Genomic DNA, 20,719 nt, shown 5'->3' on the forward strand with positions numbered 1-20,719 from the left:
AGGGGCTGGGGTTTGGGGACCCAGCCTGTCTCTGACGTGCTTCATGCTTCTGCTTCGCGTCAGCCCCTGGAGCCACTGGAATGGTCCCATCCCACGTGCTCAAGCTCAGCAGTGGCACCCACGGTGGCCCTGGGGGCGGCCACCGGGCCCACACCAATGATGTCCAGGCACCTGTCTCTCCTCCCGCTAACTCTGTCTGACTGGGTGACTTTCCTATCTTGCTGCACCTCCTTTCGCGGCCCCCTGGACCAACCCGATTACAAGCCAGTGCCTTCACAGCCCTAGAGCCTCTGGTCTGACCCCAACCCGCTTTTCTGGCCTTACCTGCAATAGGCCTATTCTTTCCGACTTCCTGCCCCAGGTGATCGCTCCACCCGCAGCTGGGGCCTGTGCGGCACAAACCCCGCCTCTTTGGGAACTACTCGTACCTGCGCACAGCTGCAGGATGGCCTGGGAGATGCCGCGGGGGCAAGAGGGGCAGACTCGTGGTGTTTCATCTCGTATGACTGCGTACTCAGGCCACGCCTGATGCTAGTGAGGCTGCCAGTGGGCTCGTGTTACTAAACCACGGCCAGTCGTCAGGTGCTGTGTGTGCGTGTGTGCATGTGTGCGTACGTGTGTGTACATATCTGCACGTGTGTATGTGTGCATGAGTGTGCATAGGCATGTGTGTATTTGTGAATATGTGCATGTGTGCAAGTATGTGTATGTGTCTATACTTGTGAGCATGCATGTTTATCTGCATGCATGTCTGTGTGTGCACGCATGTCAATGTGTCTGTGAGCATGTATGTGTGCATGCACGTCTGTGTATGTGTAAGCCTGTGCACGTGTATGTGTGCATGCATGTGTGAGCGTGTGCACATGTGTATGTGTGCATGCATCTGTGTATGTGAGCCTGTGCACGTCTGTGTGCATGCATGTGTGAGCGTGTGCACGTGTATGTGTGCATGCATGTATGTGTGAGCGTGTGCACGTGTCTGTATGTGTGCATGCATGTCTTTGTGTGTATTCATGTGAGCACGTGCCCATGTGTCTGTGTGTACGCACATCGTGAGCATGTGCACGTGTCTATGTGTACATGTCTGTGTGAGCATGTGCACGTGTCTGTGTGCACACGTCTTTGTGTATGTGTGAGCATGTGCACGTGTCTTTGCATAAATGTGTGTGAGCATGTTCACATGTGTCTGTATGTGTGCATGCATGTCTTTGTGGGTATGTGTGGGCACGTGTGTATGTGTGCATGCATGTGTACGTGTGAGCACATGCACGTGTCTGTGTGCATGTGTGTGTGTGTACGTGTGAGATCAGAGATCAGAGCAAGAGCAGCCAGCTAACCTAAAAAGCCATCTGAAAGCCGGCACAGCCTGATGTGCAGCGGTGGGGAGGAGGTGACCGCTGAGCGGCCTCCCACCTCCTCACTCTCCTCCCCCAGCATGGACCAGCTCGAGCTCTACGTCAGGTGAGAAACGGTCAGGAGAGCCTAAAATCAAGGACGTGCCCTCCAAGGCCTGGCAGCCGTGCTGGTCTCGCCGTTCCCACTCCGTGTCCTCTGCTGCCACCGTGTTCCCTCCGCCCACGCCAACTCCCAGCCCCTCTGCAGGGCTGGTCCCGGTGCTTCCCTCAGAGTCGGTGAGCACAGGCTCACGAGGGGTAAGACTGCTCTGTAGGGGAGGTGATGGGGAATTCTGTCACTACCCATTTGTCAAATCTACAGACCCACACCAACACAAGGAGTAAACCCTAATGGCAACTAGGGATTTTGTTCGTAATAATGTATCAATATTGGCTCATTAATTGTAACAAATTACCATACCAATACAAGATATGAACAATGGGGGAAACTACAGGGAGGAGGTGGATGCAAGTGGTAGATGTGGGTGGGATGGGGGCATAGAACTGTCGCTCCATCTGCTCCATTATTCTGTAAATTTAAAACCACTTTTTAAAAAACCCAATAGGATTAGCATTCTCTCACAAAGATTACACTACCATTTTGGAATCTTAAAATGTAAATGGTCTGTATAGAAGCCTGTAAAAATTTTCATTATTATTTTGCATTTGTTTATTTTTTATTTTTTATTTTTTTTTAAGATTTTATTTATTTGACAGAGAGAGACACAGCGAGAGTGGAAACACAGGCAGGGGGAGTGGGAGAAGGAGAAGCAGGCTTCCCACGGAGCAGGGAGCCGATGTGGGGCTCGATCCCAGGACCCTGGGATCATGACCTGAGCCGAAGGCAGATGCTTAACCGACTGAGCCACCCAGGCGCCCCTGCATTTGTTTATTAATAAAAGGGAATTAAACTAAAAAAATAAAAAATAAAAGGCTTGCCTCTCTGGATTAGATCAGGTTCTCCAAAAGCAGAGCCCAAAACCAGGGTTCAGGTGCACGGGACTTCTGGAGGATGTGCTTTCAGGAGAGAGGGAGGGAGGGAGGCAGGATACGGTGAGGGTGGGAGCAAGCAAGGTGAGGACATGGCCTTGGCTTTGGCCTGATCCATGCAAAGCTCTGATCCTACCGTGCCAGGAGCCAGCCTTTGTTCCCCTGTGTGGGTCACCACTGGCTGAAGATGCCACCGTACTCAACTCTCCAGGCAAGGCAGGTGAGGGGAGGTCTTGGTGAAGGGGGCAGCTAGGAGCTCTTAGCAGCAAAACTCAGCAGCTGGGCATGAGAGCACTAACCCAGTGAAGGGGGGCGGAGCAGGGTATCTGCAGCATCTCCTGCATTCTCTATGAAGCTACTTGTTAGGGGGACCAACTGTCTGGGTTTGCCAGGGACGGAGTTTCCCGGGACACAGGACTTTCACTGAAAGCATAATAGTATCAAGCACACCGGCTGGTCATCCTATGTGTACTGTCTCCACCTGGGAACTAGCTCCCCCTCTTCCCTGCGCTGATAACACTTTGTTTCCTCTAATATTAATAGTAATGATGATAATTAATATTTATTGAACATTTCCTCTAGGCCAGGCACTGGGCTAAGTGCTTTATCTTCAGTCGATCATTTAATAGCAAAGTGCTTGGAGGAGGTACCGGGATGTCCCCACTTCATACCCAAGGACAGGGCTAAGGAAGGTTGCCAACTTGCCCAACATCACACGGCTACTAAGTGTCAGAGCTGTAATGTGAACCTGGGTCCCTCTGACCCAGACTTGAGCAGACACTGCCCTATAGCAAAATGGCCTGACACTCTCTCTTTAGGACAGGGAGCCTGACTTTCTCCTGCGTTCTCCACCCCCCGCCAACTTGGCACAGTGGGGACGCTCCCTAACCGTGGAGACAGAATACATTTCAGCTCGCTCACCTGCATCGCCAATGCCCAGCCCCTCTCCCCAGAGATTCCAACCAGAAGCTGGAAGGGGCTGAAGGAATGGAGTGAAACCTTTTTATTTTTTTAATTAAAGAAATTTTTTTAAGATTTATTTATTTACTTTAGAGAGAGAGAGCTAGAGAGCAGGGGCAGGAGCAGAGGGAGGAGAGAATATCCTTGAGCAGACTTCCCACTGAGGACACAGCCAGACGCGGGGACCCTGAGATCATGACCTGAGCTGAAATCAAGAGTCGGACGCTTAACCGACTGAACCACCCAGGCGCCCCCTGAAGCCTCCTTTTTAATGACAGTCCAGACAACTCAGTTGGGCAGGTTTTTCTCTCTTGTACCTGAGCAATTTGATTGGGAGATTCAAGGAGAGTCATAAGCTGGGGGTTGATTTTGTAATCAGAGGACTTTGGTTCGAGTCCTAGCTCTGACACCCCTTAACAGTGTCACCCTGGGCAATTTTCTTCACCTCCCCGGGCCTCAATTCCCACATCTGTAAAATGGGGTTAAAATCATGAGAACCTTGCTCATAGGATTGTGTGTAAGAATTAAGTAAGTTCATAGCTAATTTATTTAACAGGTTGAACACTTATTATGCACCGGGCATGTTGTTGAGTATAATATAATCATATATAAACAAATCCCTTCCATAGTCTGGTGCGGTAGGGACTCTTCATTGTTCCCATTCTATTGATGAGGCACAGAGGGAAGTGACTTGCCCAAGTGGTCGAAGCAGGATTTGACGCTTAGCAACTTGGCTATAGAATCTGTGTCCTTAACCAGTGTGTCGGGCTAGACATTAGAAGCCGAGTCTAGTGCCCTGCAAATCCAGGGCAGCTGCCTATTGCTGGCCTTCATCACCACCCTCTCAGCTCCACGCCAACCCCTGCCGTCTTTGGTGACTAGAAGCTCCGGCATCTTCATGCCATCCCCCCTTCATGGTGGCCCTGCTCACAGTCCCCAGAGCTGTGCTCCCTGGGCCCAACGAGACCTCTCGAAGCTCCCTCTGTGGGTCCCACACCCGCCTTTACCTGAGTTGGCCAGAGCCAGGGCCTTGAGCGTCACAAACTCCTCCTTCTCCACCTTGAGCTTCTTGTACCTGCGCACCAGCTGCAGGATGGCCCGGTAGAGCTCCAACAGCCCCGCGAGGCGGGAGTGCTCCTCGTCCATGATGTAGTCCTCGGCATACACCAACTTGTCGTCATAGGGCAGTGAGCGGTACACGATGCCCAGGATGAGGATCTCCATCCAGGCACTCTGCAGCAGGCTCATCTGGTCCCCGAGAGAGAGGTTCGAGAAGCCTGCAGGAAGAAGAGGCAAGGAGGGCAGCAGCAATCAGGTGGGCTGGCTGGCGGAGGTGGTCCTGGGCACCTCTGGATCCTGCCCCTCCCTCTGTACCGGCTGGACTCCTTGTCCTTCCCTTGGTCAATGAGTCAGACAGGGAATTCATGGGAAAGACTTACACAACAAGAGCTCAGTCAATGTTGACAGTTGTTATCACTATTACTGTTAGTTCTATGCTCTTTTTCGAATGTCTGTAGAAGTTTTTTGATTAATTAAATGCATCTGTAATTTAAGGAGTTATTAAATTCACAGTAGAATCGAAAGGTGGCAGTACAGGGTCCTCTCCCCCCAGGGGACTTTTCAGATTCCTCTCTCTGCTCAACCAGGGGAGGTTTTGGTGTTTTAAAGTGACACCTGATCCTCAGTGCAGTCTCAGCTGTGTGTGTTGACCCAACGGCCCAACCAGGAAGGACTCAGCTGTTCCCAGCCAGTGATGACCCCCCACCCCGCCAGTGACCGCAGCCTGGGGCTAAGAGCTCAAGAGCCTACAGGGTCAGAGGGCACTTTCTCACAGGCAGCCTGTCCTCCTGGGGTCAGACCCCTGCTGCCCTGGCCATCACTCTCCACCTAACAATGACCCAAGCTGTCCTGCATTCTGTGAGCTTAGAATCATGGGAGTTTCCCCTTCCTTGCTAGCAAGGATGCTTACTCCAGAGCAAAAGGAGGTCAGCAAGGGGGACGGCTCCAGAATTATGTCACCGTCTTGTCCAACGTGCTGGGGAGATTGCCTGGGCCTGAATCCTGACTTCCCCTTTCCTAGCTGTAGGCTGACCATGTGAAAGCTGTGTTAACTGCCCCAAACCTCAGTGTCCTCTTCTATGAAATGGGTAGAACTGTAGCACCCGCTTCAGACTCGCATTGAGGTCGAAATGAGACAATGACTGTGGAATATATACTGTGTTCACTGAGCTCGTACAATTGTTATTGATGACGAGATGAAAAGTCTTCATCTACGAAATGAGAATAGTATCTGGAATTGCATTATACCTGCACTTGACTTAGGCACGAACAATTAACATCTTGATTTGAGAGGGAGGGTAGAGAAAAAGTAGGCGAGGGAGGAGGAGGAGGAAGAAGAGGAGTGGGAGGGGAAGTTGATTTTCAAACATCTCAGTCACTAAAACACAAGGTGGTAACTTCAGCCAGAAACTCAGCGATTGGCCGCCGCACTAACCATATGCCAGACTGAAGGAAAGAACGAGCATCCACAAAGCCCTTTGCACCACGCGTCACGGGCAACTAGAAGGAGGGGATTTCTGGGGGTGAGTTTGCCTAAGTGGGTGGGCCTCTACTTCACTTGCTGACCTGGCACCTCACCCTGTGTGGGCACAGCGCAGATATGGGGGCTTCGAGGGTAAGAAGGTGGTGCACGGACAGCACCCAGCTCCACTCCCCACACCGTTGGCACCCAGCGAGCCTGAGCAAGGGTGATGCCTGAGATGGTCGTTATTATTACTGTTTCTGTTATTAGCATGCTGTCGGCATGACTCTCCTCTCCCATCTGGGCATGGCTGGAGGCCTGGGGTGGTCCTGAGCTCCTAGACAGGCCCATCACTCTGGGTTTCCATGGAGTCTGTCCTACTCTCCCCTGCTCTCCCCTGAGTCTAAACCCCACTGTTCCCCTTCCAACCAGCACACGAGTGTTCAACTTCAGGGGGCACTCCAGGGTGGAAGCCCCTTCAACCAGGCGGGTCCCCCTCTGCTGGGGAGCAGCCTCTCAGTCCAGTCATCATGGTTCCTGAGTACGATCTGTACACCCCTGGCCTTGGCTCATCACCTGGCTGCCAGCATCCGCGGGTGACTGACAAACAGCTGGGCAATGACACGGACAGATGGGGGCGGGCCTGGACCAACGTGCCTCCTCGGGGAGAGGCTGTGGCACCAGGGGGCCAGGTGCGTGCGTGTTGTCTAGATCCCGGTACGCAAGGGGGTGTGTGGCAGCCTGTGGTGGCAGGGACAGCTGGGAGGTAATAAAAGGCAGATAGAATGGACATCCAATTTCCCTTATCGGGCCTCTGAGCGGGAGAGGCCTTGGGCGACATTAATTAACAGATCCCAATCAGCTGGCTCATGAGGGTGTGTGCCCACGGGGATGTGGGGGGCTGCACTGGAAGCAGACAGACCGGGAGGGAAGATGTCGGAGGCGGATGGGGCGAAATTGACAGACAATTGAATCGGAAGGTGGCAAAAGGGAGGGGAGGGTGGAGGGGGGCTTCTGGAAAGGAAGGAGGAAAGACCCCCGTGAGGCCCATCACACAGGTACCATCCCTAGAGTCAACAGCGTGCTTCTGTCTCTTCATTGGTTCCGCAAATCCTCACTGGGCACCCGCTAAGCACCAGGCACTGTGGACACAACGGCAAGCTCGACCCAGAACTGGCCCCCGTGTGCAAAAGCTCGCAGTCAAGAGGCAAAGGCACACCCCGAGCCCCGAGCTCTGCTGGGATCTCATGGTTAGGACAGTTCGGAGGGCCAGAGATGGAGGGGCGCTGAGAACACACCATGGGCGAACATGCCCCAAGCGGGAAAATGCGGGAGGCTGAGCCCCGAAGGGTGAGGAGCTCCCAAGGGGCTGTTGAGGGTGCTGCCGGTGAGCACACCGGGGGGGGGGGGGGGTTGCTGAGATGGGCTGCCCTGTGCTGCCCATCTTCCTGCCCCCGCTGCCCAGTGCCCGGCCTGGGACAAAGAAGATGCCCAGCGCATATTCCTAGCAGAGTAGAATGAACAAATGTCACTGGGCCCTGACTCCTGGGTGACAAGAAAATGAACCCACAAAGAACTCAGTGAGACCCTCTCCATCCTTTAGACACAAGCTCAGATTTCACCGCCTCTGCCCCTCGTGTACAAGCCAAAAACAGGCCTGCCCTCTGGGGGAAGCGCAGAGCAGGTGGTGGGAGGAAGGGAAACGGCACCTCTGAGAGTCTGTGGCTCCCTCCAAGGTTAGACCTCCTCTGCTGGTGGACCCAGCCCTGACTTCTCTCCTCCTCCTTCAAAAGGAGCTGGAAGGCGCTTTGCAAATCCAAATGTCCTCTCCAAAGTGCTGAATAATATACACAGGCTGCTTCACTTTGTGCAAGGCAGGGGAGAAATATGCACTATGGTCTCATATTTGAAAGAGCCCAAAGATTTTCTAGTACCTGAAAAAAGAAGCACTAGAAGGGAAAATGAAAAGTAACAGCTCCAGGAGAAAGGAGGGGAGGCGATGGAGGGGGTGGGGAGGGATGGAGGGGAGGGTTTTGTGGGCACATTTTTATCTAGTTTTGGCTTTTGAACCTGTCCATACTTAAGATGTTCCCAAAATAAGACTAAATCAAGCATAAAACAAAAGGCTTGCTCCCTTCAACCTATCAAGTCCACCGCTAGGAATTTGTCCTGTAAACACAGAGATAAATGGGAAAGGGTGTTTGTTAGATGAGTCTGTAATGACCCCAACCAGGAAACAACCTAAATGTAACTAATGTGATACATGTAATTACTATATAAACGTAATTATTAGCTAAGTGAATGGCACATTAGAAGCCACCAGAAAGAATGAGGTAGAACTGTTTTTGTGGGTGTGGGAAGATACCCAAGAGCGTAGGAAGATGTAACTATTAAGGGCACAGACACCAGAGCCAGACTGTCTGTTGGAATCCTAGCTCTGCTGGCCACTGGCTGTGACACTGGGTATGTCCATTTCTGTGTGACTCAGTTTCTTCGTCTGTAAAATGGGAGTAGCAACAACAATACTTTCCTCATGGGACTATGGGGATGAAATGAGCTAATGTGTGGAACACTCAGTACAGTGCCTAGCACCAGGGCATTTATATATAACATAATTAGATGTTATATAATTAAATGAAAGGAGCAGATGTAAAGCATTGTCAAAGAACGGTCCTATGGTGGGGGGAGAACACACGCGCGTGCACGTGCACACACACACACACACACACACGGTGGCTATACACGCACAGGAAATTCCCAGAAGGATGTTTAAGAAATAATATCCATCCCTCTGTCACATCTGACAGCTTTACTAGAAGCACATATTCTTTTATTTAAACCCAAACGAAGGGCTGAAGCACTCCTCCCTGCCCTTCAGCCAAGCACCCTCCACCTCTGCTCTTCTCTGCTGGGCTGGGTCTCCTCCTCCATCAAGCATCCAGCAATTCTGGGCCGGGACTTGCTGCTGAGAGAGGCCGGTGTGGCCCAGGCCCCTGGGCATCTCGCGCTGCCCCCTTGAGGTCCTGCACTGCCCAAGCTGGCTGCCCCTGCCCATCTCCCTAGGTCTCCCACTTGGAGCTCTGCTGCCCTCCCCCCCAAAGCTGCTTTATCTGCACCAACTGATCTGATAACATTCAGGCTCGTCCCAAGCCCCCATCCCCCAGTGATCTGAGAGCATGAGCTCCTAGAATTTAAGAAAGAAAAAAAAAAAAAAAGAGCACATAATTTGTGGCAAGTGGAGTTCATAATCTGTTAATTTATTATCGTTTCTGCCGACCTGGAGGGCCATTAGCAGCGGTAATAAAGGGAGATGTAATTATAGGATCTGAGGCCACTCCAGACGCAGCTGCTGTCACTCGGCAGCTCATATTTCACTGGCCGTTGGCGTTCTCCCCGCAGCGGGGGCCAGACGGCGGCTACCTGGGAGCGGGGCCGCTAAGGAACCCTCCGTGGGAGGCGTCTGGGGGCTCCCCAGCAGAGCTGTGCACCTGTCAGCCTGGGCCACGCAGGGCCGGCAGGAGAGGGCCTGGGCTGGGGCAGCCTCCGGGCCGCCTGGGGTGGTGGGATGACCGGCTAGTAACGTCTGGAGGGTGCAGTTCTTCAAGGGATACCCACTGCCTCTTAAAGGCTGCTGCCTCTGGGGCACACGTGTCGCTCACGGGGAACATGACAGGGGAGTCTAAAGACTTGGGCTCGTCCGCTGAGCAACGCAGGACTCGGTAAATTCACTCAAGGTAAAAGCCTGCGTGCGGCGTAGGGCAACTGCGGACGGACTCGAACGAACGGCCGCTATTCTGAGTCGCCATCAGCCCCAGTTGCCCACGGAAGTCACCCGTGGGACAGTGTCCTATGTGCTCAAAAACAGGAGTCAAAGGAGCGGGGCTGCTGGGAAATGAGTGTGTGTTCAGATGATCCTTCCTCCTGGCCACGCTGGTCGCTCAGTGCCCGTGTGCACAGGTCAGCTTCTGGGCTCAGCCTGAAAACTTGCATTCATGACGCCCCGATGCCCTCCTGATGGCAACCGCCCATCGTCCTGAAAGCCTGGCTCAGGTTCCGCTCTCTGCCCCTGCCACCCCTGGCGTCCCTCCTGCCTGGGGACCCTGTCCCGTGGTTCTTCCTGCTGCATTCTAAGTGTGCAGGACAGGAGATGGCAAACAGGGTAGAGGTGAAGCGAGACGGGCCGTGGGGAGATAGCGTTCACGGAGGTTCCTGATACCATTCGGTCTCTTTTTGTATGTTTAGACTTTTCCATGAAAAAGTATTTTGTTTTTTTTAAAAAATTATCTATCTTATTCCCAAATGAGATCCTTGGGGCAGAAATTAATCGAATTCTTTATATCAGCCCCAACTCCTAACAAGAGACCTTACATATAGTTAATGCTCAATAAATGCATGCAAAGGCAAGTAATGAAGGGCCCTCTGTGCCAGGCTCCGAACAGATACTGACAGGCTAGCCCATACTGAGCCATGGGATACGGCTTCCTGTGCTTCAGTGGGCTGGGCGCTAACCTGAGCCGCCTTAAGGAGCGAGTCCCTCTGTGGTCCAGGGCAGGATGGGAAGGAGCTGTCAGCAGTCCCGGGGGGACCCTGGCTTGTACCTACCCTGCTAAACCTGCTCTTTCTGGCTCGCTCTCTCCCTCTCTCTCTAAGGACTAGTGAGCAGGTCTGCAGGTGAGTTTTCTGTCTAATCTGAGATGGAATTAACTCGATTAGTTTCAATGTATCAGGCACTTGATATGTCATCGCCCCTAATATGAGGTTTACATACAGTGGCAGGAGACTCTTAATTAATTTTACCTTAAACACTAGAAGGTCAGGCCCAAATAATCCAGCATGCAAATTTATGCAAAATAGGCAAATTAGTGTTTCAGACAGACAAATGAGCCCCTATGTTTATTTTATTTTTTAATCAAAAAGAATTCAGCTTTGGACAAGGAAAAATGAAGATGGGCAAGGAGGCTTTTCATACTATTAGCAAAGACAATGACACGGTCCCAGTCCCGCCACTTATCAAGCACCCACTGTGTGCAGGGGCTGGACTGAGTCTGCCGTACCCTCTATTACGGGTTCACAGGCTAGGACACTAAAGCTCAGGAAAATGAGATCCCCTGCAAGGCCCTTAAGGACAGAGCTGGGATCAGAGCTCAGGTCGGCCTGAATCCGAAGTCTGTGCCCCTAACAACCACCCTGCTCTGCCCACTGCCCTCTTGGCGGGCACTGATGGGAGACGGAGCTGGGGGGCAGGAAGACGTGGGAGAAGAGTGGGTGAAAGGGAGACAGCGCCTCCTGGTTCCACGCCTCCCCTCAGAGGGGGACTGGTGGCAGAAGGAAGCAGTGACCTGGGGGGCCGCCAGGAGCCACTGCTGAGCCATTGCTGGGCTGCAGGGAGGAGGAGCGCGTGATGCTGGGGAGGGGCAGGGGGAGCTGTACCAGATCTGGCCCTGGGTTAGTGGAGCAATCCAGGCTGAGGTGTCTTAAGCAGTGGCTTGACCCCACATCTGTGCTGAATCAGCACAGGCCAGATTCAAAACTACTGAGTGTGTCATCCAAGAGGCTGAGCTCCTTAGTAAGGGCGCTCCAGCTCAGATCCCCCGTGAGCCCACCCTGAGTCAGAATACCAGCGGCCACCAGGGAGTCCCTACGGAAAGAATTCTATGTGTCCTGCCAGCTAAGTGACACCAACATCACCTCCTGAGCCCTGGTCTGCAGGAAGACTCCCTCCTGGAGGCTGTGCACACATGTCTTAGATGAGGACATCCTGACTCACCCCAATCAACTGCAGGCCTTGCCATCTAAAGTCTAGGACACCTTTACTACATTCCCATGCATGCTGTATTCATTTCTCAGAGCTGGCGACAAACACAAGAAGGATCTGTAGGCAGGAAGATAAACTGCCCCATGGCACAGAGCTAGTAAGAATCCAAGTCCACGGTGGGTCATTGCCAGAGGAAACCAGGATGTCCCCACCACACCACAAGACAAGCTGTTAGAACCGAACGAGGAATAAACCACACGGGCTTTGGAAAACTCCCCAACATGTGTGTAATGCAACATATGTGGGTATCGGTGTCTACAAAAATAAAACTAAAAATCAGCTTCCACCGTTTATCCAGAAGGAGGAAGCTGGAAGACAGGTTTGGGCCACATGCGGTGAATGAAGTCCGTATCACCTGAAGCGTATTTATTACACATACTCTCTGTGCCGCCCTCACCATCAGGCATGTGGCAACAGTGAGTCTGCAACAAACACTCGCATCCTCCGTACAGCACACTCATCCTTGCAGTTCTCTTCCTCATCGAAGCCCACGCAGGGAGCACTGCTGTTATTCCCTATTCACGGGGGGCTCGCCCGCTCAGGGTGACACCGCTAGTAAGATGCAGACCCAGAACTTGAATCCCAGTCCCATTCCCCAGCCCGTGTCCTTAACCACTCCAGTCCACTGGCCTCTCAAGGAAGCAAGAGACTCCATTCTCTCCTGCATTGTTTCCTAGTGCATTTCCAGTAAGATCTACGAGAAAACCCTTCTTTGGCCTTCAAGGAGTCAAAAAAACTTGCTCTTTGAATCTTAACCTAGCGTAGATGCAATCATCACCCCTCTACAATGATAACTGGTTCTGAAGAGCTGCTAGAGGTTCAAGAGCATTACTGGACCTTCCCACACCTGCACACCTCCAATCCCGCAAGGAGAGAAAAGGAGCCCAGAAGAAAACATGGCTCCTGGGTCCCCAGCTCCCAGGCGTCAGGACCATGGCCATGGGGACAGTGGCTGAGCATCCCTGGCTCCACCCTCCTCCTGGCCCTACTCGACTCACCTGGGATGTGCTTGGCCCAGCCGATGATGACCACGAGCTCCCTGTCTGCCAGGTCACAGAGAGTGGTCAGGGCCTTGATGTCACCCTCGGGCATGCCAGGGGGAGGCATGGCATACAGCTTGTCCGGCTCGGCCACCAGCAGGTAGGAGACAATCTTGGTCACTGCCAATGACCAGAGGAGGAATGTAAATGCTGGGGAAAAGAGGAAGGGGCCAGGGTGCAGCCTGGGATGGCTCAGGAAGAAAATCTGGGTTCTGGGGAGTCCCAGCAGGTCATCTCCCCTCCCTCTCTGACTCCACAACCTGCTGGCAGTGGTGATTTGGGCTCTTGACAAATATCCTTCCAAGGGAAGCTGCTGGTGAGTTCTCTCGAGAGGACCCTGCTTTGAGTGGGAGGTGAGGGGGGCATGTTCTGGATGCTGGGGTTCATGCCTTCGTAGGTTCATGCTTCACTTAGAGCCATATCCCACATGGAAAGGCCTTCTAAATGAAGCCGGAAGCACCCAACACCAAGCCAAGCACTGAGGCCACCTCCCCAAGATGCACACTGTCCCAGACCCAGCAGTGGGAAGGTGGCATTGCCCCCAAGGGATGCCAGACGTTCCAGGCACGGATGCGGACAGAGGGGCACGGGCTACCCTGGCACTTACATGGCTTCTTAGCGGGTGGAGAAATCTGTAAGCTCAGGTACGGGCTGCTCTCAGAGTCCAGCCGTCGTTTGTATTTCTGGCGGCCTCCACGCACTCGGTCAAGGCGCACACCTATGGGGGAGGGAAGGGGAAAGGTGTCAGGCTGTCCAACATCAGGGGTGTTTGCACTAGTTCTGGCATTTTAACACTGGCTTTGGCCCCCGACTCAATGCCTTTCCAGGTGCCCCGGGGCCAGCCTCAGGCCAGGGAATCGGACAATCCTCACTCAACTGTCTTAATGGCAACAGCCCACCCCAGCTGTCCTGGGCCAGGCCCTGCCTCTGGGCTCAGCATCCTCCTGAAATCTATCCCGAGCAAGCTTCAGCTCTTGAGTCTTTCTGTCTCCAAAGGGAAAATACAACAGAAGCTCTCCCCTAGGTGTTGCGGAAGGAAGACTCCTTATTGTAGATCTGCTGGGAACCCAGGGAGTGTTGAGTCTCTGCCTCTAGCAGGCACCTCGAAAAGAATGAAAACAAGAATTTTCAAACTTTTTACATAAGCAGCATCCGGATGGGGGTTCATAACAAATGGCAATTTCTGGATCCCACCTTCCAAGACTGTAGGATGACATTCTACAGTCTGTCTTCTAGAACAGAGGGAGGGTGAGGATTGGTCAGGGCGGCAGGAGTACCCTCAGAAGCAGAGGTGTGGTCAGCCCTGGGCCAGACGCTCCTGGATGGGGATGCAGGTGAGGTGGTCCTGGCCACACCTGGAAAACGAATACCTCAGAGTCTCCCAGTAGCAGGTGCAAAAGCAGGTGTGGCCACGCCACACTAACATCCCTCCCCAGGAGTGAGGCCCTCTCCTAGAGAGATCTGCTATTTCCCTGGGTCTATATGGCCTTCCAGAAACCCACCCCACCCCTCAGCTCCTGCTGTCTAGACAGACATGTTGGTACCATCTGACACGCCTAACCAGCCTGCAGGGTAGACAGGACCTCAAATGGGCTCATCTAAGGGCACACGAGCGCAGACTGGCTACCAATCTATGTGGCCTGGCCTGAGAGACAGGTGGGACCCAACAAATTAGCTCCAAGGTATGAACGAGCACAGGAAGCTCCCAGGTATGAACGAGCACAGGAGGCTCCCAGGTATGAACGAACACAGGAGGCTCCCAGGTACGAACGAGCACAGGAAGTAGAGAAGCTGGTCCCTTTTCCTTACCATGAAACAGGCCTTGACTGAAACATAAAAAGTCAGACACAGAGCCGGAGTCCTGAGAGGAGACCTCCAAGCTGACAGGCCCAGTTCAACGGCCTCTTCCTTTCCCCAAAGGTCAACACATCACCCTCATGGAGCCCCAGCAGTGATCTTCATTCAGGGCCCCGTCCGGCACTTTCCCCCCCGCACCTCCTCCTGCCTGTCCTCCCAGCGGGGTGGGGGCGGCCGCTGGTCCTGTGCTCCTGTCGGTTCAGGCCCTTCTTGCTCGGCGAGAGGCAGGAGGAAGGCAGGAGTAACGGTAACTCAATGGCACAAGGACTTGGATCTCATTCATGCCAGGGGTGATTTTCTGGCTGTTTCTTAGAATGTACAGCTAGTCCATTCAGTCCCTGGGACCAGAGAGGAGTCCCCTAGAGCAATGAGGGCCACTGAAAGTAAAATCACGTTGTCTACTGAATGGGAGGGGCCAGCCCTTCAACTGCTAATTGCCCTAAAGGAACTTGGGGTGAGGAGTGCCTCCATTTAAGGGCTCAGGCCACCTCTCCTCCAGGGCCACCAAGCCAGATGGCCCAAGCGGACGATCTCTTCGAGGCCAGTCACTGCTCAGCATTTCTGTCAACAGTGTCCCTTTTTACCCCCCAGACCGACACTCCTATACTTGATGCCGGACATGGCTGCAGGGAACATTTTGGGGGCGAGTCAACCCTGCATCCCACCCCTGCTTCCTGTGTAAGTAACTCCCCTATTGTGAGTCCTCTCAGAGGAGGCCTGTGCCCACCCCCACTCTGGATATCCAAGTGGGGCAGGTCCTCCTGCTCGCCCCGGTCTGGAGGTTGAAGCATGGTCTGGTGGTAACACAGGCCCAGTCGACAGGAGGCTTTGATCAAATGCCACGTGGTCAGGGCAGCAGGGGTGTGGGCAACCCCTGGCCTACCACTCATCTCCTGCACCTGGGCTTCCCCGGGCCTCCCCTGGCCCTTGTCTGGCTTCTCAGTGTGTTCCTGGAGCCTCCTGAGAAGCTTCCAGTGAACTCCCCTTCTGCTCTGAGGGGCGAAAGGGATTGCAACTGACCACACCCGCACCTGGGTTCTCCAGGACCAGACATGGGGAAGAAAGCCAGTAACGAGTGTGTTCCTGAGTAGGTGAGCAGGCTCCTGCTGTCGGCCACTGAGGCTCAGCCTCACCGAGGACCCCAGGAGACAGGGTAGGACACGCCCCAGTGATCCCCTGCTGCAGATGAGGGCCTCGGGGCATTTCCCACCTCTCCGGGCGGGGCCCGGCCACGCAGGCTCTGGTGCCCCGAGAAAGCCTGGGGCAGAGCGGCACCTCACAAGGTAGCACTTCGTCAGCATGCATGTGACAGAGTGCAGGCGGGACACCGGCTGGCTGCCACCCTCCTTCTCAAAGGGTGGTCCACGGCTAGGCATCATCTGGAAGCGTGTCTGAAATGCAAAAATCTCAGGCTGCCCCTAGGAATCCGAGTCAGCATGCTGACAAGGTGACTCAAGGCACGGAGGCACGTTGAGAGTTTGGGAAAGGCTGCACTTCAGCATCCGAGCGGACCTGCCGTGCCTCGGACCTTGAAGGGGACAGCGGAGGCCCATCCCATGCAGGACCTAAACCCACGTGCTGGTAGGACTTCGGCTCCCACCCTCCACCCCTCCTGACCCCTCAGTGAGGGCAGAAGGAGCAGGCCCGCCAAGGCAGGAAGGATGGCTCCTCCCTTGAAGGTTTTTGGGGCAAAGTTCCCTGTTTTCCTGACCCCCTCCTATGACTGCGCTAGAAAGCAGCTCACCCCTGCCTGCAACACTGGAGGTGAGCCAAACCCTCTACCAAGCTCTGCTTTTTCTTGAAAAGCTGCTAAGACTAAAAGCGAAAATGCCGAGCTTCATTCACACAGGACGATGAGGACGCCCATTTCCTGTGCACCTACTATGCGCCAGGATCTGACTGGAGTCCAGGATGAGCCCCTCCCCCACTTCTCGGACTTTCTCTCCCGGAAGCCAGTCTCACGAGCTCACCCCTCCACCCGGCCTGCCTGACCACAGGAGTGGGAACTGCTCAACAAAACAAAGAAAGAGGCAGGCGTCCCTTAGCAAGGCAAGGAGATGGGCACTTGCCACGTCGCTCACTACTTCCATCTGGAATGTTCTCTGTCCTGACGCAGGGCCTGGCCCTTAGTGGGCGTTCAAGAAAGTCTTGATGCATATAGGAACGGATGAGTCTCCTGCCCCTAGACCCCCAGGAGGGCTGGATGCTTCTTCCAGGATTCCAACAGCCCCCTGGCTTCCCCTACTGACCAGGCACCCCTGGCGCCAGCGGCTGTTCTCTGTCCCATTCCAGGGTCTTCATGGCGCCCAACGCCCAGCAGATGCTTAGAAAGCCGGGGCTGTTACTAACGTCATCCCCATTATTACTACTACTCTTCCCGACACTATGTACATGTCTCTGTTAAGTCACAGTAAGAACAATCAGGAGGCGGTGCCTGGGTGGCTCAGTTGGTTAAGCGTCTGCCTTCAGCTCAGGTCATGATCCCAGGGTCCTGGGATCGAGCCCCGAATCGGGCTCCCTGCTCAGTGGGGAGTCTGCTTCTCCCTCTCCCTCTGCTCATGTTCACTCTCCCAAATAAATAAATAAAACCTTAAAAGAAAAAAAGAACAACCATGAGAACAGCCTAATTCATGGAGGACTTTGTCTCTGTGTTGCCCTTTTTCATCTATAGCATATAAAGCCGGCACAATTATCCCCATTTTATAAATAAGAACCACTGAGGCTTGGGCGATTGAGTAATTTGCCCAATAAAGGAGCCAGTACCCACACTCTTTGCTACTCCGGGGTACTGCCCCCCAGGGCCCTGAGGGTGTAATCTTTCCTCTAAATTTTCTCCTTCAGATCTTCACAGCAGGATGGTCAATGGCTCCAATCAATACATGCACTCATCAATTATCAACTTACTCTGTTTTCTTAAGAAAAGTAGCCCATTGGGTTTGATTATGCCCAAAATGATGCCTGACGTGAGCCAGGCTTGTCTCCTGGCTTCCTGCCTGCCTTCCTGCCTGCCTTCCCAGGTCTCACCCCAGCTACAAGCCCATAAGGGCTCCAGCCCATGGGATCCAACGGGCAAGGTCCCATGCCCCTCTTGGCCCTTATGGCCCACGCGGCCTTGGCCCAGTTGGCTCTCATAGCCTCAGTCTCATCATCAGGTACGGGGGAGGGGGCAATCGTAACACTAACACTGTTCACTGAATATGGCTTTTGTGACAATCGTGGGAAAATGCTTGGTAAATTGAGTAAAACGATGTACTGGTTCAAATGCAGCCTTCACACTTAGGAAACAAAAGAATCTTAGGGTCTGGCTGGTCCTTTCCCCAGCCTCCAGAAATCCACTCCCTTAGGACAGCGCATATCCCTCATGAAGGTTTCCCCTTGTATTGAGCTAAATTCAGTCTCTAGATCACTTTCTATCCTCCATCCCATCCAACGAGACTACCCCCTTTCACAAGACAACCTTTTATGGACTTGAACATCCTTGGGTACCCTCCTTCTCTAGCCAAGCACTCTTTATTTTCTGTATCTGTATATACTTTCAGGTCAGTCACCTCCCTGCCTTCTACACATTTGTCTTTATCGATGTGGTCTGCTCCGAACTGAGCATGGTCAGCATCTCAAGGGCAGAGACAGTGGACAGAAGTCTGAACTCCTCCGCGCTCTGCCTGAACAGACATTGGTCAACTATGTTTATACTTACTATCTGCCAATGTGTTCTTGTATTTTCTAGAGCACCCCGCTCACAATTTTAGTAAACAAGATAATGGCATGGACTGGGTTCTCATCCTGAGCACTGCAGCAAAATGCTGGATCACAAATTGCTTAAAAATAAATCACCGAATTCTAATGGTTGGGTCTGGCAGACATTATTAGTTGTCTACTCAATTGTCTTTCCATTCCCTGTCTTTCATGCTAAGGGAAGCTGGATTCTGTTTGTAGAGGCAACGTGTCCTAGCCAGTCCTACCAATCCTGGTCCCTCCCTATTTCCCAGTTTCCGTGATAGCAAGAGCTGGTCCTATGACCTGGTTCTGGCCAATGGACTATAACGGGAAGTCCACGGTGGGGCGCTTCTGGGAATGGTTTTGCTTTTCTGATACAAGGGACAGACATGTTTGGTGCAGCCCTGCCTTTCTCCTGCCCTGACCTGGAAGGTGACGGTCAGAGCTATGGCAACCACCCTGCAACCATGCAGCAGCCAAGCAAGGACCCCAAAGAACACCAAAGAAAGACAAAAAGATACTAAGTCCTTGATGCTATGGCTGAGAAGCCTATAAAATGCCAGCAACCTCCCATCTCCAGAGTCCTTGGTAGGTGGGGAAATCAATCTCATTTATTGATGCCTAAGCCACTAACAGTCAAGTTCTCTGTAACTTGCAGCAGAAAGCAATTTTCACTGATAAAATGGGCAATTACTTTCTAAATTAGGATGCTTAAGTCTTACAAACACCCAGTGGTGGGGGAAAAACAGAGAAGGCAACTTGAACTTGAAATGAGAGTTGCCTTATTGTTTATATTCTTATAGTTTAGCAAAATATCTAAAAAGTAGGCTCAGGGAGCATATTAAAATACTACTTAACTTGTAATTACTGTCTGGGATTATAAGACTGTATCATCTCATTTATATACTTTCTGGATTTAAAAAAGCATTAATAATACTTACATGCAAAGTGTTCCAGATCTCTAATACTGTAATAAATACATAGCCTTTGTTTTAACCACTGTTCAATATTATTAATCCCCAAACATGTGCAGGCCAAAATTTAAGTATTCATAAATTTTCTAAGAATACAAAAAGATTGATAATCACTGGAATCCATGTTCCTATATAGACTGAGTCCTGTAATTGAGCCCAGGACTGGATAGGGAGCTGTCCTCCTGGGCCAACACGGTAACACCCCTAAATTTTGTAGACACGAGGGTAAGAAGTTCACATCTACTGACCAGTTGTTACTCGGTGCTGGCCTCTGCTCTAAGAATTGTTAAGTATGTTATTTCACTTAGGGATTCCAACAACCCTATGAGGGAGATTCTATTAGCTCATTTTATGGATGGAGAAATTGAGGCTAAGAGAGGATGAGTAACTCACCAAGACCACAGAGGTAGGAAGGCAGTCTGACTTTGACCTCTGAGAACACCTACAGTTCTGTCCTGCTTACTGGGCCAATTCCTGCCAGGCAGGCGTTCTAAAGGGCTCCTCACTGTTGCTAGTTCTGGGGTGCATCACCGCTCCTGACTGGTTCCCTCCATCCTGCCCACCCCTCTGTAAATAGTTCCTTCATTACATCCTCTTTGGTGACCCTGGGAGGGGACATCTGTTCCTTCCCAGCCCTGACCAAGACAGTGGGGAGGTGAGATGTGCTTGGTCAACCTTTCGAGGAATAGGGGGAAAGGCAGTGAGAATAGGAAGAGTAGCCAAGTCCACGCTGAGATGATCCATCACAAGGCCTGGAAAGCAAAGACCCAGGGCCCTCCTGGCTGTGGCTTGCTAGGCTTGCCTGGTGACTATGTTTGTTTTTGATTATGTTTATTTTGAGGGTAGCAACTGTGCAGACGCCCAGAGAGGTCTGTGCCTCCAAAGCAGAAGAAAGAAGCACTAGCCTCAGGGTCAGACCTGGATGTAATCCCTGACTCTACCTCTTAGCACCTGAGTTACCTTGAGCAAGTTTCCTCACCTTTCTGTGCCTCGATTTCTGCACCTGTACGAAATAATAGTATGTACCTTGTAGGATCGTTGTGAGGACTGAATGAGTTAGTACGTGTAAAGCACTTGAAATCCTGTGAATGGCACCTGGTAAGTGATCAGTAAGTGTCAGTTAATATTATTATTTTTATTAAAAATCCTGTTCTCTATTTCGACTGTATCACTATCAGCATCGTGATATTGTGCTCAGTTTTGCAAGATGCTACTATTGGGAGAAACGGGGTAAAGGGCACATGGAATCCCTGTGTATTATTTCTTATAACTACATGTGAATCTCCACTTACCTCAAAAATAAAAAGATTAATTAACAAGACTGTTAGCTGCTTGTGGAAATATAAAATGGTACAGCTGTTCTAGAAAGCACCTTGGCAATTCCTCAAAAAGTGAAACAAGATTATCATCCATATCATACATATCGTATGGCCCAGCCATTTCCTTCCTGG

At 52.2% G+C, this 20,719-nt stretch overlaps 1 protein-coding gene across 3 annotated transcripts in view; it reads right to left on the reverse strand.

Annotated features, from left to right (window-relative positions):
* ESRRB (estrogen related receptor beta) overlaps positions 1-20,719 on the reverse strand; it is a 167,730-nt gene that overhangs the window by 5,232 nt on the left and 141,779 nt on the right. For all 3 annotated transcript variants that reach the window (XM_034992486.1, XM_034992485.1, XM_034992487.1), the window contains 3 exons: positions 13,328-13,438; positions 12,679-12,840; positions 4,352-4,621 (listed from right to left, as the gene is read on the reverse strand). In XM_034992486.1, coding sequence (XP_034848377.1) covers positions 4,352-4,621; positions 12,679-12,840; positions 13,328-13,438 — 543 coding nt within the window. The remainder of the gene's footprint in view (positions 1-4,351; positions 4,622-12,678; positions 12,841-13,327; positions 13,439-20,719) is intronic.

Source organism: Mirounga leonina, unplaced genomic scaffold (genome assembly GCF_011800145.1).
Source record: "Mirounga leonina isolate KUSES-001 unplaced genomic scaffold, KU_Mleo_1.0 Mir_82, whole genome shotgun sequence".
NCBI classification, from domain to species: Eukaryota; Metazoa; Chordata; class Mammalia; order Carnivora; family Phocidae; genus Mirounga; species Mirounga leonina.